The sequence below is a fragment of the Salvia hispanica genome, chromosome 4, assembly GCF_023119035.1.
Source record: "Salvia hispanica cultivar TCC Black 2014 chromosome 4, UniMelb_Shisp_WGS_1.0, whole genome shotgun sequence".
In the NCBI taxonomy this organism is placed as follows: Eukaryota; Viridiplantae; Streptophyta; class Magnoliopsida; order Lamiales; family Lamiaceae; genus Salvia; species Salvia hispanica.
This window is the reverse complement of record NC_062968.1, coordinates 52,029,148-52,043,504: the sequence shown is the minus strand read 5'-3', so window position 1 is coordinate 52,043,504 and position 14,357 is coordinate 52,029,148. Positions and strand designations below refer to the sequence as shown.

The 14,357-nt window shown below is 35.9% G+C and overlaps 3 protein-coding genes across 3 annotated transcripts; 1 reads left to right on the top strand and 2 right to left on the bottom strand.

Moving 5' to 3' along the window:
- Positions 1-506: 506 nt before the first annotated feature.
- LOC125221670 (arp2/3 complex-activating protein rickA-like) lies at positions 507-3,484 on the top strand. Its single transcript, XM_048123863.1, has 4 exons — positions 507-806; positions 1,693-1,946; positions 2,044-2,190; positions 2,563-3,484. Exons 1-4 carry the CDS (start codon positions 653-655, stop codon positions 3,319-3,321), a joined length of 1,314 nt encoding a protein of 437 aa, XP_047979820.1. The 5' UTR covers positions 507-652; the 3' UTR covers positions 3,322-3,484.
- LOC125221669 (ammonium transporter 2) lies at positions 3,455-5,975 on the bottom strand. The gene is made up of 5 exons (XM_048123862.1): positions 5,532-5,975; positions 5,105-5,450; positions 4,671-4,956; positions 4,126-4,229; positions 3,455-4,037 (listed from the first exon to the last, which is right to left on the bottom strand). Exons 1-5 carry the CDS (start codon positions 5,819-5,821, stop codon positions 3,606-3,608), a joined length of 1,458 nt encoding a protein of 485 aa, XP_047979819.1. The 5' UTR covers positions 5,822-5,975; the 3' UTR covers positions 3,455-3,605.
- A 4,624-nt stretch (positions 5,976-10,599) lies between these two features.
- Positions 10,600-12,184, bottom strand: LOC125224476 (two-component response regulator ARR18-like). The gene is made up of 5 exons (XM_048127879.1): positions 11,836-12,184; positions 11,593-11,669; positions 11,474-11,513; positions 11,252-11,360; positions 10,600-11,159 (listed from the first exon to the last, which is right to left on the bottom strand). The coding sequence occupies exons 1-5, from the start codon at positions 12,044-12,046 to the stop codon at positions 10,850-10,852; spliced, it is 747 nt and encodes a 248-aa protein (XP_047983836.1). The 5' UTR covers positions 12,047-12,184; the 3' UTR covers positions 10,600-10,849.
- Positions 12,185-14,357: the final 2,173 nt, after the last annotated feature.

The window sequence follows — 14,357 nt, the reverse complement described above, 5'->3', positions numbered from 1 at the left end:
ATGATCAACCGGAACTCCTAAAATGGGTCGGAGGGAGTATTTAGGCAACTACTTGCTATAGTAGAGTAGACGATCTCCAATCATATCCTCTACTCGTAAACATGTACACAACTCGATTTATAAAGTACTACCTTCGTCCCATAATTGCTGTCACACTTTGGGGATGACATGAGATTTTAGGAGGTGTTGTTTTGTGTATTAAGTGGAAAGAGAAAATATATTTATATTAATGTGAGATAAAACTTTTTCTAAAAAAGAAAATGTGACATTTTTTTGGAATAGCTAAAAAGAAAAGCGTGAGATTTATTATGAACAGAGGTACTATTGATGATACTCGAATTATGATTTAGGGTAAATCTAGTATGTCCTCTGGATCCAGCTCAAGCAATTACGCATTTTAAACTTCAAATTTTCATTGGGCTTCAGCCCAGCACAAGGCCCAAATAGCCTTTTAATTTGGGTTGAAAAGCGGGCGGACTGTCGATTTCATAAAAACCAAAGAGGGACCCCACGATTTTACGCAAGAACCGTAGGAAATTGCGTGATTGTAACGGGAGAGAGCGCTGGTCGGGATCTTATTGTCTGAAGATTTTGCAACCGGTGGAGAAAGTCAGAAACAATTTTGTCGCGAAATTCTCCGCTGATTTCGCCGATGAAGAGTTTGAATCCAAGCCCGGAAAACTCCAGGAGGAGTGGAGTAATCGGGCTGGGTTTGATCCCAGGGCATGGGTCCGCTGTTACCAGCTTAAAGGTCTCTCATGGGCACAACCAATATGAAGTTGCCGTGCCGTCAAACTCCAATTTTGGTACTCAATTTTTTATTTTGCACTCTGTGATCAATTGGATTTGTTTAGTTCTTACGCTGTGCCTAACAATTTAGTTTCAATTTTGTTTGTGAATCCGTTTTTGATTGCTTTATCGGTGGAGCTGTTATTTTCTTTGTTGTGTTATTTAGAAGTTTTGTTTTTAATTTGTTGAGTTCAGACTTCAAAGTATTTTTCAGCTATTGGAAATTTGGGTGGAAATGGTTCTAAGCTGCAGTATTGCGTGACTAATTTATTTGATTGAATAAAGTTTGTTTTTTGCTATATTTTTAGATTTGGTGAAATCATGTACTGTATATAGTGTTCGGTTTTCTAGATAAAATAGTAACCCACCACACATTTAATCTCGAGATACAATCTTGCAAACCAAACACCCCCTATGCGTGTCCTTTTTTATAGTAGGATTAGAAGATTTTATTACTTTGGGTTACTAATTTTGAGGATAGTCTCATTTTACATATATATGTTGGATCAAGTGGGATTAGTTTAGTATGCCCAGGCTTACTGATGCTATGAAAGTAAAAATGAGCCTTACTGTCTTAGTATATCTTGTCCGTGCATTTCTCACTATTGGATGTGATTATGTGTTTACCATTAGTCGTTGAGGATTTTAAGTTTTTTGAACAGTTGAATTTGATTGTGATGTGTTCTAAAAACTGAACTTGATGAAACTTCCCCTGATCTTGGTTTTGTCGTGTTTACAGAAAGAAATATTGCGATGTTTGCTAGTATCTGCATGTCGTGAAATAGAAATGGCGTGGGATGTTGAATCATCTGATTTTGTGGAGATGACTATACAGTGTTTTCTAAAAATTCAATGTACATACTGAAGGTTGTTTTGGTTGATTTTTTTTTTTTCGGTATTCAGGTTATCTCAAAAGTGTCATTTCTCAAAGCCTCGGTTTGAATCCCGAGACTTGCAAACTATATTTTGGAGATATAGAAAAACAAGATGGAGAGAGTCTTCAACAAGCTGGTTTGAAGGACAACTCTGAAGTGCTGCTTGTGGAATCGGTATGTGCGCAGCCAGTCTCCGAAGAAGTTCAAGAGACCCCGGTGGCTTCAAAAGGGGAGGAAGCTGTTGCCGAAGCCAGGAAAGAGATCAACAATCTTGAGCAGCAGGTTGATTTGATCTACTTCTGTACTATTTCACATGTCTGCTTTATTCTTTTTATTCATCCTTGGCTATATGAAGTGGCTTTTCATCGTCTGAATCTAGGTTTCTGCATTGCAAGCTGTTATTGACAGTGGGAAGGAGGTTGATGATAAGGAGATTACGTATTTGACTGAGATGCTCATGAGGCAGTTGCTTAAACTGGATGGCATCGATGCTGAAGGGGAAGGAAGAGTCCAGAGGAAGGCCGAGGTCAGTTTTCTTTGTTAGGTTTTACTTCGAAAAAGTAAGTTAGGTTATAATTGATCCCAACCTTCAATCTTGGCATTTTAAATGATGAAAATGCACAAACCTCCAGTTATCTGGCTTGGCTGCTCATGCTCGTGTTATTCTGCACATGCATATCTCTTCTCTCGAAGATTTAATTATGACTATAACTAGCATCACTCTCTACTGAAAACTTAGGGACCTTATGCGCTCAATGATTGTTTCTTGTTGTTCTTCCCTATTTACTCCTACAGTCCTAAGAAAGAGTGTAGCTTTCACTAAATTTATAATTTATAATTTTCATTTCTCAGCCCTAGGTTTTTGTTGTTTTGTTGACTTGAACGTGTTAATCTTCAGGTACGTCGGGTCCAGAACATCGTAGAGACACTAGATGCCTTGAAGTCAAGAAACTCGAATTCCTCTAACCATACTCAAGAAAATGTGACCGTGTCCACTGAGTGGACAGCCTTTGATTCTTCGTCATCTTCAGCCCCACCTGTTGTGGCAACTTCCTCTTCCCCCACCCCTTCAGCTCCACCTGTTGTGGCAACTTCCTCGTCCCCCACTCCTTCAGCATCTCTGGCCCCATCCGTTGTGCCATCAACTTCCCCTACCCCCACCCCCACCCCCACCCTGTCTTCTGCCCTTCCCGTCATGCAACCATATCCCCCTTCCCCTATGCCAAGTCCTTCCATGTACCCAGAGCCATATCCTACACCTTCCAACATGGCGTCTCCTAACTTTGCCATCGGCCCACATTTGACCCCTTCTACTTTTCCATCCCACAACTATTCGGGCAATCCTTATGCCGTCCCTTCTCCAATGCAATATTCAGCCCCTTCCACCATGCCATATGCTGCACCTTATCATTACCCTTACCCTCACCCTCAACCTTACCCTTATCAACATTATGACCCTTCCCAACATTATGGCCCTTCCCAATATTATGATCCTTCCCAATATTATGACCCTTCTCAAATGACATATTTACCCCCTTCTGCCCCGTCTGCGGCTGCCCCTGCTCCCTATCATGCCCAGCCCAATGCGCCACCTACTAATCCTTTCTCCATGCCATCTTCTACCAGGGTAACTGAGAACTGGGAACGCTTCGGCTAAGCCATGGTTGGATTTTAATTACATCATGTGCATTCATCATTTGGTGTAGTGATATTTGAGCTACATTCTTGAATTAACCCCATAGGTTTATCCTTGTACCAAAATTCTTGATCTAGCTTCCTGATCAATGCCATTTAGAACAATAAAAATTGCTTTCTATGAATATGACTTGTATGCAGTTGTAGGATATCGATACAATCAAGATATGTATGTACCACACAAATCTAATGTGTACAAAGCAAATCATATCTACAAGTATGCTGAGAAAAAAGAATGAAAATCACTCATAACTCTATAGTAACTCCCCTGGCTCCACTAAAGTGCCCAGTTTGAGCCATCTCCTCCGGATGGCCTGGGTGGTGCCAGCCGTGTTTTGCGGAGTCGTATTTCTCCCCATCGCCCCACAGAGCATAGGCTTCCTCACCGTGCACGGCATCATCTCCGATCATGAGATGCTCCTCCGGCATCCGCAGCGGAATCACCAGTCGGATCAGTAGAAGAATCACGGTCGTCGCCACGAAGTTCCACCCTATGATAAACAGTGCTGCCACCAATTGCTTCCCAAATAAGGCTCCACCGCCGTAGAAGGCGCCTTTCGTGCCCTTCACCGGCAAAATCATGCCGCAGAGGGTCGGGTGCGCAAACAGCCCTGTCAGCAGGCCACCGAGGATTCCGGCCACCGCATGGGTGTAGAACACGGCTAGTGTGTCATCCACCTGTATCACATGGTATTTATTTAAATTAATATTCTCAGAGGCCAAGTAGCTTTGAAAATTGAGTGACATATACATTTAAAAATCGAACCTTTTGTAGCAAAGTGGACTTTTTGTGAAGAATCATCATTGAAAACCATGGTATGCTACCAGAAAGCATTCCATAAACAATAGCCGCCCACGATTGCACAACTCCTGTTCATTACAAAATTCTTCTTACTTTTCAACGTTACACACCAATGAACATAATTTTACCATCTCATGTTACACGAATTACAGAAAAAGGATCAATTGCTTATAACATTATAAAGAAATGTGACGCTAAGTGGGCGCATATATCTGACCAAGTTTGTTTTATTACTTTTTTTTTTTATTTGATTACAGGTGTACTGAACCCGCAGTTGGTGGAATCTAACTAATCTGGCTTGATCTAACTAATCCCGCTTGATCTAACAACCAGTAATTAAACTTGATGATTTTTTTGGACAATTAACCCTAAAACAAAAGACTACAGAATTAAAAATTTCCCATAATATCTATGTAACTGAAGTCTAATCCCAACCCAATAGTTCCCACACATAATTACTCCATAATATATTAATGTACGAAAACAAATGAGTGGTGGGAAAAAATTACCTGCACCAGGTGTAATGCAGGCAAGGCCGGTGATCATTCCCTGCACAGCTCCGATGACAGAAGGTTTCCCGAAATAGAGAACATCAAGGGATGTCCATACTAGGAGGCTCGTTGCCGCCGATATATTCGTATTCAAAATCGCCACCGACGACACTATATTAGCCGCGTATGGAGCGCCGCCGTTGAACCCCGACCACCCCATCCACACCAGCCCTGCTCCGGCGATCATCAGCAGTATGTTATTCGGCACGTACCTCTCCCGGTCCGCCTTCAATCGCGGCCCTACCTATATATTATTGACAAATAAAAATTAAACAAATATTTCACATTTATCATTGGAATTACTAAAGTCTCATTATCATGGGTCCACTCCTTTTATCATCAACTAATTTTAAGATAAAATGAATTTGTATATTAAGATATTTATGGAGTACCCAATAAGCAGCGGTGAAGCCGGAGATGCCGGAGGCGAGGTGGATGACGTAGCCGCCGGAGTAGTCGATGACGCCCCAGTGGAAGAGGAAGCCGCCGCCCCAGAGGCTGTAGGCGCCGACGGTGTAGCAGAAGACGAGCCAGAGCGGCACGAACGCCATCCACGCCTTGATGTTCATCCGCCCCAGCACCGATCCGGCCAGCAAGATCGTCGTGATCGCCGCAAACGTGAACTGGAAGTAAACCAGCGCCGCCATCGGGAAAAGGGGCTGGTTCATCACCGTCTCCACGCTTCCGTCAGCGTAGTAGTGCTCGCTCTCACGCACGGCAGCGCGTCCGGTTAGGAACCTGCGCCGATATCAAAAGTGTGAGAATTAAAAGTGTTTTTTTAGTGGTGAGCTAAGAGATATATGTTGGAGGAGTAATTACTGTTGGTCGAGGGCAGGGCCGCCTTTACCCCAGAAGGGGAGGAGCTCTTTACCGAAGGCGAGGCGGAAGGCCACGACGACCCAGCAGATTAGGACGGCGGCGAAGGCGTAGAGGGCCATGAACGCGGAGTTGACGGCCCACTTCTTCTTCACGATGCTGGCGTAGAGGACCACGAGGCCCGGCATCGACTGGAGGCCCACCAGCGTCGCGGCCGTCATCTGCCACGCGTTGTCGCCTTTGTTCAGCCAATCCGGCACGGCCGTGCTGACGGTCCGGTAGGCTTCGGTCATGGTTATTGTCGTGTTGGATTGAATGAAATTGCGGTTTTTTTTTTGTGATCGGATCTCTCTATTGCTTTTGATTATTTATTTATTGAGCTAGGGGGAAATGTGTGGAGAGAAGAAAAGAAGGTCGTTATTTTGACTGAGTAAGAAAAATAAACGAAGTGTAGGTGTTAGTAATAATAATGATGGTGGAGTTTGAATACTAATAGAAGTTCAACATTAAAAGATGAGGTGGCAAATCTTGATTAGCATCTAATAATTAATTATTGTTTTTTTATAGTGATGATTAATGCTTTAACATATTAAAATCATAATATGACTATGAGTATAAGTTTACTATGAAGGTCATCAACTCTTCAAAATCACTTGGGGTCCTCTATTAATGATTTTATTGTTAGAATTGATCAATTCATAATCTGAAATAGTGAAATTAGATGGTATGAGTACTACTATTAATTACAGCTAACTTTATCATGATACTTTTTGCTATCAAGACCAATTTAATCCAAACCGAAAAAACCCATGAAGTTCTTAATTATAATTGAGAAAATTATTCCAACTCTGAAGAAAGTTTGGTAAGGAAGTAAGAGTCAAAGTCTTTTTGTAATGTTTCGAACATTGGATGAAGCTTCGCGTGGAATCTTATGATTTGTGGCTGCTGGTCATGATTTATTGTCTTGACCAATTAATATTCTTAGAAATCTACAAAGACAAAAAATATTACGTATAAATAAAAAAAAACCGTGGATAATTCGATATGTACGTAACTGAAAACAACTACTAGACATTATTAGAACTTAGAAAAATTATTCTTAGAATTTTGTTCGTACTATAATGTGATGTGTACTAGATATTAATTAAAAAAGGCTAAGATAATGTCGGACGAAAATATATGGAATGTTCGAGGAAGAAAGGTAAATTCTTATATTAGTTGTAATAACAACCTTTTCGTTTTTTATTCATTCAACTGCTACATGTCATCTAGAAGCATACGGCCCTTTATCGCTTGTTGTATCAAATTCACAAGTTACAAATTAGTACTATGATTTTTTTGAGAAGGTAATATAAATATGGACAAGAAGAAAAAATATTCAATTTTTGGTATGCTGTAATTTTCGGCAGGGTATTAATATTAATCTTAGTAGTACTAATGAAAATATCGATAAGATATAGATGTGTGATTTATTTACTTCTTAAATATTTTTGATATAGGAGTTATGACAGTTTCTATACAGTTTATTTGACAATCCTGTCTCTAAATATAATTCACCATTAAAGGATGTAATCATATGATAACACATACTACTATTTTTGATGATAACCTAATAATTTATTATTTTATAGATGAAATATATTATTTTTGCTACAAATGATGTTTATATTCAATAAAGTAATATTTTTTCAGAATAAAATTATGTTTGTAATCAATAAAATGATATTATGTTTGTATAAAATGATTATGTTCTATAAAATAATATTTTGTAGAACATGTATCAATATAAATGAGATTAAGCTTATATAAAATAATATTTTAGCAAAAATAATATATTTTATCTATAAAATAATAGGTTACTAGGTTATTATACTATCAAAATAGCCACCCATAATTTCTTTCTACGTCTAAATTAAGTCATTCAAGACAACTATGAAGCTTCTTTTGTCGTTAATAATAATTCTCTAATTCCATCTCTTTTAGTCAAACAAGCCACTTTGCTTGAACTATTTATTTATAATATTACTACTGTCCATTAAAAATAGACATAATTATATAGTATTATAATATGAGTTTTAATGTGTAACTGATAAATTAAAAGAGAAATAGTGTTAGTGGATTTTGGGTCCACATTATTAATACTCCATATTTTAAATGTTTAAAACTTGCTATATTTAGAAATTGGTCTAATTTTGGAGGACGGTCCAAAATAATAAAACATTTTTTTTTGGACGGAGGTAATATTAATTTTGTGAGTTTAATATTTTTTTAATCAATCTATCAACTCGTGATGAAATATAATTAAATTCGGAAATAAGTTGTATTTAAAACCAATTTGTCTCAATTTTATAAACAACATGAACTTAGAAAGAAATGAAGAGATCGATTTTCAATAATTGCTGGATATTACAGTGAAAATTGACTTCATTAGGTTACCGCAAACACTGTGCCCAATATAAATGGGCCGGCCCATAAATCGCCTAGCTCAGCTAAAATATAGGAGTATTTAAATTTGAATCAAGAAAATGTTTGTACAACTATGAATAAATAAACTTAGATCTAATTACGTACTCCATATAATTATGTTTCAGTTATATGCTATAAAAAAATAGTACGTATATATTAAAATTCAAACCATTTTTCCGAAGTATATAATGTACTAGTAGAATATTTTTGTTGTGACATACACGCTAGATATCAATTTTTGATGTCCCTAATTTCGATAAAGCAAAACACGAATACAAACAACATATTTATGGGCCAATATTCCATTTTTATCTTCACCTAATTTAACCCGTCTGTATCTCTCCTACTCCAAGTTAGGTGCCGTGTTCATTGGGTTCACTTGGTCTTGTATTTGTGGCTCTGTTTCTTCACAAACAATGATTAATAAATCTTCACTTAAAATAAAACCAAGGCATGAACCAGCGTGCAACTATATCCAATATAGCACTATCATTCTTTTTATAATAGGGGACTTCGAATATAATTAAGGAAATTATATAATTTTATAACGAAAGAATTCGATTAATGTAACAAGATTATATTAATGAAATTTTAGCTTTTTCCTGAATAAGTATTATAGAAAATGAGAGTATTTATCATTTTCTATTGAATACATATTTTCACGTGTAAAAATAGGATTCGTGGGGCATTTAAATCAAATAATTATACACTTATATATATAGACAAACACTATTGTACCGATGCGGTGCAAGTTGATATGCATAGTTAAAAATGTCCCATAAATACGACGGAGAGTGAGAGAGAGGTCTCTTGCCGTTAATTTACTAGCATGAGTGTTTCGTTGTCGGAGGCGCCGTCGCTGTCGCCGGAAATACCGTTGTTGTCGGCAAAGGAAAGGAGCGACTTTGCAGCGGGTGGTAAAATTACGATGTTTGTGCTAATCACGCTTTTGGCCGCCTTTCTCGTCGTCGCCCTCTTCTTTCAGTGCATACGCCGTCGTTTCTGCTCGCCCAAGCAAGAAGCGCCGCCGCCGGAGAAGCGTATGTTTGTTTAGTTCATTTGTCGCTAAATATTCCTTATTTCACAATTGGTACAATATTCATAACAACTGTTGTTTTACCAGTGAAAGAATCTTCATTATTCGAATTTCTTATTTTTTATTTAGAGTGGTTTTTGCTGTTTCGAAATAGTATACAAATTAACTAAGCTGGAAGTAGAAGAAGGAAATGGGAAAAAAATGTGCCCGTTTATTAATTGCTGTATTTTGGGTAAGATTAAGATAATCTAGAGACGATATTGCGTCGTTTCTATATTGATTACTATTTGATTTATTGTGGTTATTATTAAGTTCAGGTTTATTTAGAATTAATACCTTATGCTGATTTGATATTTTACCAAGATATATGACAACAACTGTCAATACTCTCTGTCTGCCCATTTTTATTATATTTGTACTATACGGGAATTTATTATACATAAAAAAAAACAAACAACGAAAAGGATGTATTGGATCTACCCAACGAAATGAAGTTTTCAATATTACGGAAAGTAAATACTACTCTCTCTACCCATAAAAAATACAAGCATATGATATTACACAAGAATTAAGACAAAATTGGTAAAGTAGTGTTAATGGATAATGAGACTCTCATTATTATTAGTTTTTTAATGATAGTAGAATTGTAAATAACTTGATATATATTAGTAAAAATTTGGGTTAACATTCCATAAATGGAAATGCCCATATTTTTATGGGACAGATATTATTGTTTTCGAAAATTATTGTATTTTTTTGAAAAATCACTATAACATTATTAACATGGCACATAGTAATTAGTGTAACTTACAATTTAGAGCTAATTGACTCCCTACAAAGATTTCAGTTATTATTTTTTTAACCAATTAACTCCTTCTCGAATCTTAAAATCTCAATAACTTATATATGCAGGTTAAATTACACATTTAACTCTTTTTTTCGTTCTTTCTTTTTTCTCTTTTTTCCATTGAGCTTATCATATATCTTCATGCAGTAATCTGAGTTCTGAACTTCTGATAGCATTCATATATAAATTATCGAACCAAATTTGTTCATTAATATCGTCAAAGTAGAAGAAGGAAAAAAAATGGAATACAGGGATGAATTGGATATTTTGCAACTTTGAGTTTTAATTTATGCAATTGGATCTAACTTGAATAAAGGGATGAAGTTTACCAAGACGGGAAATTCCGTCATTAATTTTCATGCACCGGACGTCGTAAATTTTCTGAAGAAAGTCATTTGTTGGTAAAATTTATCAACGAACATTTTTGTCTATATTTTTTACCGACATGCTTTTTACCAACGCTGTTGATCCGTTTGTAATCATAATTACCGACTGATTTTCGGGGTTTACCCACGAAAAAATCTGTCTGTAAATCTCGTTTTTTGAAATGGTAGTGAATGTCCATAGATCCTACAAAGTATAAAAATTGAATGGTACTCCTCTAAAATATGGAGTACTTATAAACACAAAAGATTCAGAGCAAGGGGCAGGAAGGTAGGGTATTCATGTTTTCCAAAATATAGAAATATACATTTAGCTAACCAAGCGAATGCTGTCGGTGTCACAGTAAATAAATGTGACATATACTATTGAAAATTTAAAATGAATCATAGCACGATTAAGCCAACGACATATCTATATCTTTTCAGCATCCCAAAAAAAGAAGAGTACAACAAGGCCATCCAAATTAATGAAGCCACAAAAAACTCTTATTTGCCTTATCTTAGTGTGGTACATGACAATGACAAATTACACTGTGAATACATAGAAATAAGTACCTCAAAATCTCACTTAGAATTGCCAAAATCCAATTCATAGAGTCAGATCAAGAGTACTCTCTCCTCTTGCATTCATCTTCTTATAAATCAACACAGATGAAACACTATTTTTCTTCACATCAATTCTTGATTCTTGGCCAAGGGATAGACTCAAATCTAGCTCCACCATTGAGGCCTTCCTTTTGATCCCACCACCCTCTCCTTTTGAAGATGTCATGAAATAAACATGATCATCATAATTACTATAGTTTTGCTTATGCAATAACCCAAATTCATTTTTCATCATATCGGCTTCTTTTCGCATAGGGCGAAAAACTTGATTAATTGGTGACCTTTGGTTTTGGCTGCATCCCAAGAAAGAAGATAGATTTATGCATAAGATGTTCAAAATGAACAATCCAAGTTATAAAGATTTGGATTTGAAACAATATAGTACCTAAAGTGGGAATGTCTTTGGTGAAAACTAGGAAGAAGTGGGAGCTGTCTTAGATTGAACAGATTCTGGTGTTCCACTGCTCCTATAAAGAAGCCATTACCAGACATCCCTGTAATGGAGAAAATAATTACTTTAACAAAAATAAAAATTGATCACCATATTCGTAACCCTATAAATTTATAGTCAAATTTTTTTTATTGTTAGAAATCATTATATCTCGACCTTGATAATTGTGCTCATCAATCTGCTTGCTTCTGTACATCTGTGAAACCACCAGAAAACAAAACTCCAATTTATAAAAGAGTAAATAATTATATGATTGATATTGATCTTTGTCTAACCTGTAAATGGCTCTTGACATGAGCAATATTTAGCCCTCTCATATTCATCAATTGAAGCACTAATTTTGGTGTAGCTCCTGCAAACACAACCTTTTTAATTTAATTATTTTATAAAGCAAAAATAAAGTCTCAAAAAACTCAAACCCCCTTATCAAAATCTTTAATTTATTCCAAAATCTAAAAATAAAGTTTTAAAAATGAGGATTTAATTTCTTGCAAGAAAAAAAAAAATCTGAATCTCACTCTCTAGTCCTCCAAGTCTTTCAACAGCTTGAACAAAGCGGCGATGAAGATCGGGAGTCCAGCGCAGCCGTGGCGTCTTTGATCGGTTGTAAGGCCTAATAATCGGCGGCTTCTTCTCTGTCTCTTCATGAGTCTCCACCTCCTCTTCGTCGGCGTTTTCCTCGGAAGAAGGGCTTGTTCTAGAACATTCTGTCACACCACTTCCTTCCATAGTGTTAATCACCTGATTAAAATTGCAAAGGAAGATGGGATGATCATCAAACAAACCCTAGAAGCACAAGAGTGAAAAGTTGTAGGTCTCTTAGAGTTGAAAATTTTTGTGTATGTTTCTACATAGAATGAAACCCTAAGAGGGAGATGAAGTATTCTCTCTCTCATATTTTAATGGAAATCATTAGGCCTCATAATATTATATATGTATATATTGCATGTATTAATCAAGTTTTGACAATTATAAATTTATAATTGTGACTAGCACTCATGTGAATCCAGATCACAATGTCCCACTTGCCAAAAAGGTCAAAAAAATTTCTTCCATTTACATGTTTATAATAGTCATTCTTGACTGTTACACCGTAAACTTATGTGGAGATATATCATAAAATATTTAGGTGGATAAAAATTCATTGTTTATACTTTATAGGTATATTGTGCATGAAATCAAATATTTTCAATCTATACTGAAACAAAAATCGAACCCTCTCATGCAGCATGTGGCCCCTAACAAGACACTGGCTCGTGGTTGTTCTTAATAATATATGTGTGGAAATTATACCTTCAAATTTGCAGTTTTCACAGACTCCAAAATGTATTCAGAAATGTTTTGTTTTGAATTAGATAAGGGCAAATTAAGCTCAGAAATCGAAGTTGAAATGCGTTTGAAGTTAAACTTTTGAAATCTATATGTTCTTGTCTCTTTGTTACTCGAACTAGCCCAGTTTTTTTGGACCATCCAAATTTTGCACAGTTTATGAAATGGAATCCCTTCAATACCGAGAGAGATTCTTTTACTTCAGAAACTATGATCAAGATTTAAGTTCGTATTTTTATTTTAATTTATATATGTTTAGTCCTTTTTTCGGATTGCATACACTGGCACTAATGAAAGAATTGAAGCAGTTAAAAAAAACTGGACCTATTGAAAAAGTATTGGACACATGTTTACAATTCCAACTGAAATTTTAAGATGTTTCGATAATGATTCCACTTATAGATTTGTAATAATTTTGATACGTACTATATTTTAATAATAAAATTTGTTAAAAAATTATGCATGCCATAATTGCTATACATATACAATCAAAAGACATTATTGAACCGTCTCCGTGTATACAGTATATACTAACATCAACTAGATTTGGAGCGTTGGATCTAGGATGCGGATGACTGTCAAATGGCTCAAATGTGAATGAATGTAGCTAAATTGCCTACTACCTCATTCTACTAAAAATAGTCTTTAGAGCATTAGCAATGGGTGGCCGATCTTCTACTAAAAATAGTCTTTAGAGCATTAGCAATGGGTGGCCGATCTCCCGGGGCCACGATTGGCCACCACTGTGGAGAATGAGCCTATGAAAGGCCCTCTTTCGCCTCCCCCAAATGGCCGTTCCAACGGCCATGGTCGATCTTCATGGGCCATGATTGGCCCATCATTGCGGCGATAGGGCCCATCATCTGCCTTATCGGGATATTTAATTTTTTTTACAAAAATATTTTTAAACCCTCTATATGTACCTCCATATCCCATTATTTACATTCATCCCTTAAACTCTAGCTATACTTCTTTTTTTTGCTAAATGTAGGATGAGTCTTTTTTAATGCACATGCACTATACATAACTAAAGATTTTTATATTTTATTAATTAGAGGATATGTCCCTTACTGTAATTCCATTGCTTCAAGATTTTCTTACAAGATTATAATTACTGATTTACTAAATCACGATATATAGATTTCACAATTTAGTAAATCTGTGATTTGATTCATATATATACTACTGAAGTTGTGTAAATTTATTAATGAGATATTTATATATCAAGATTAAATTTTCGTTTAGGATTTAAAATATAATAGGGGTAACTTAGTAAGTAATAAAATTGGTTTAAATAAAACCGGATTAGTCTGATTAAAAATTTAAGAGTATTACTATGAAGAATTTTTTAACTTTATTTTTTTCCTAAAGTTAATCGATAATGATGAATAAGAACAAACAACAATAAGAGTGAGCCCATGCACCGTTATGATATTTGTCTTAATTTAAGATGAATTAAATAAACGACCATCGTCTGAATTAATTAGTCAGCTGTGATTCAATCAAGGATCCATAGTTATACGTGCACTGCCTGCCTATTAATCCGGATCTAGATTCTATAGCATCATTTTAGAATAAGTATGTCTGTCGTTTTGTAATACAAATTCTAATATTTTTAATTACAATTTATCTACAAATTATAATTTAATTATTGTGGAAAATTTTTAAAAATTAAAAGGTGTGCATTCCAATTTTAAAAGCTATAGGATTG

Excerpts from the sequence above, each read along its gene's own strand:
- LOC125221670 (XM_048123863.1), top strand. The coding sequence starts at position 653 with ATGAAGAGTTTGAATCCAAGCCCGGAAAACTCCAGGAGGAGTGGAGTA. Across the intron at positions 807-1,692 it reads GCCGTCAAACTCCAATTTTG|GTTATCTCAAAAGTGTCATT; the intron begins GTACTCAATTTT and ends TTCGGTATTCAG. Across the intron at positions 1,947-2,043 it reads TCAACAATCTTGAGCAGCAG|GTTTCTGCATTGCAAGCTGT; the intron begins GTTGATTTGATC and ends GTCTGAATCTAG.
- LOC125221669 (XM_048123862.1), bottom strand. The coding sequence starts at position 5,821 with ATGACCGAAGCCTACCGGACCGTCAGCACGGCCGTGCCGGATTGGCTG. Across the intron at positions 5,451-5,531 it reads GGCCCTGCCCTCGACCAACA|GTTCCTAACCGGACGCGCTG; the intron begins GTAATTACTCCT and ends ATATCGGCGCAG. Across the intron at positions 4,038-4,125 it reads AGTCCACTTTGCTACAAAAG|GTGGATGACACACTAGCCGT; the intron begins GTTCGATTTTTA and ends CATGTGATACAG.
- LOC125224476 (XM_048127879.1), bottom strand. The coding sequence starts at position 12,046 with ATGGAAGGAAGTGGTGTGACAGAATGTTCTAGAACAAGCCCTTCTTCC. Across the intron at positions 11,670-11,835 it reads AAGACTTGGAGGACTAGAGA|GAGCTACACCAAAATTAGTG; the intron begins GTGAGATTCAGA and ends TTGTGTTTGCAG. Across the intron at positions 11,160-11,251 it reads CAAAGACATTCCCACTTTAG|CCAAAACCAAAGGTCACCAA; the intron begins GTACTATATTGT and ends CTTGGGATGCAG.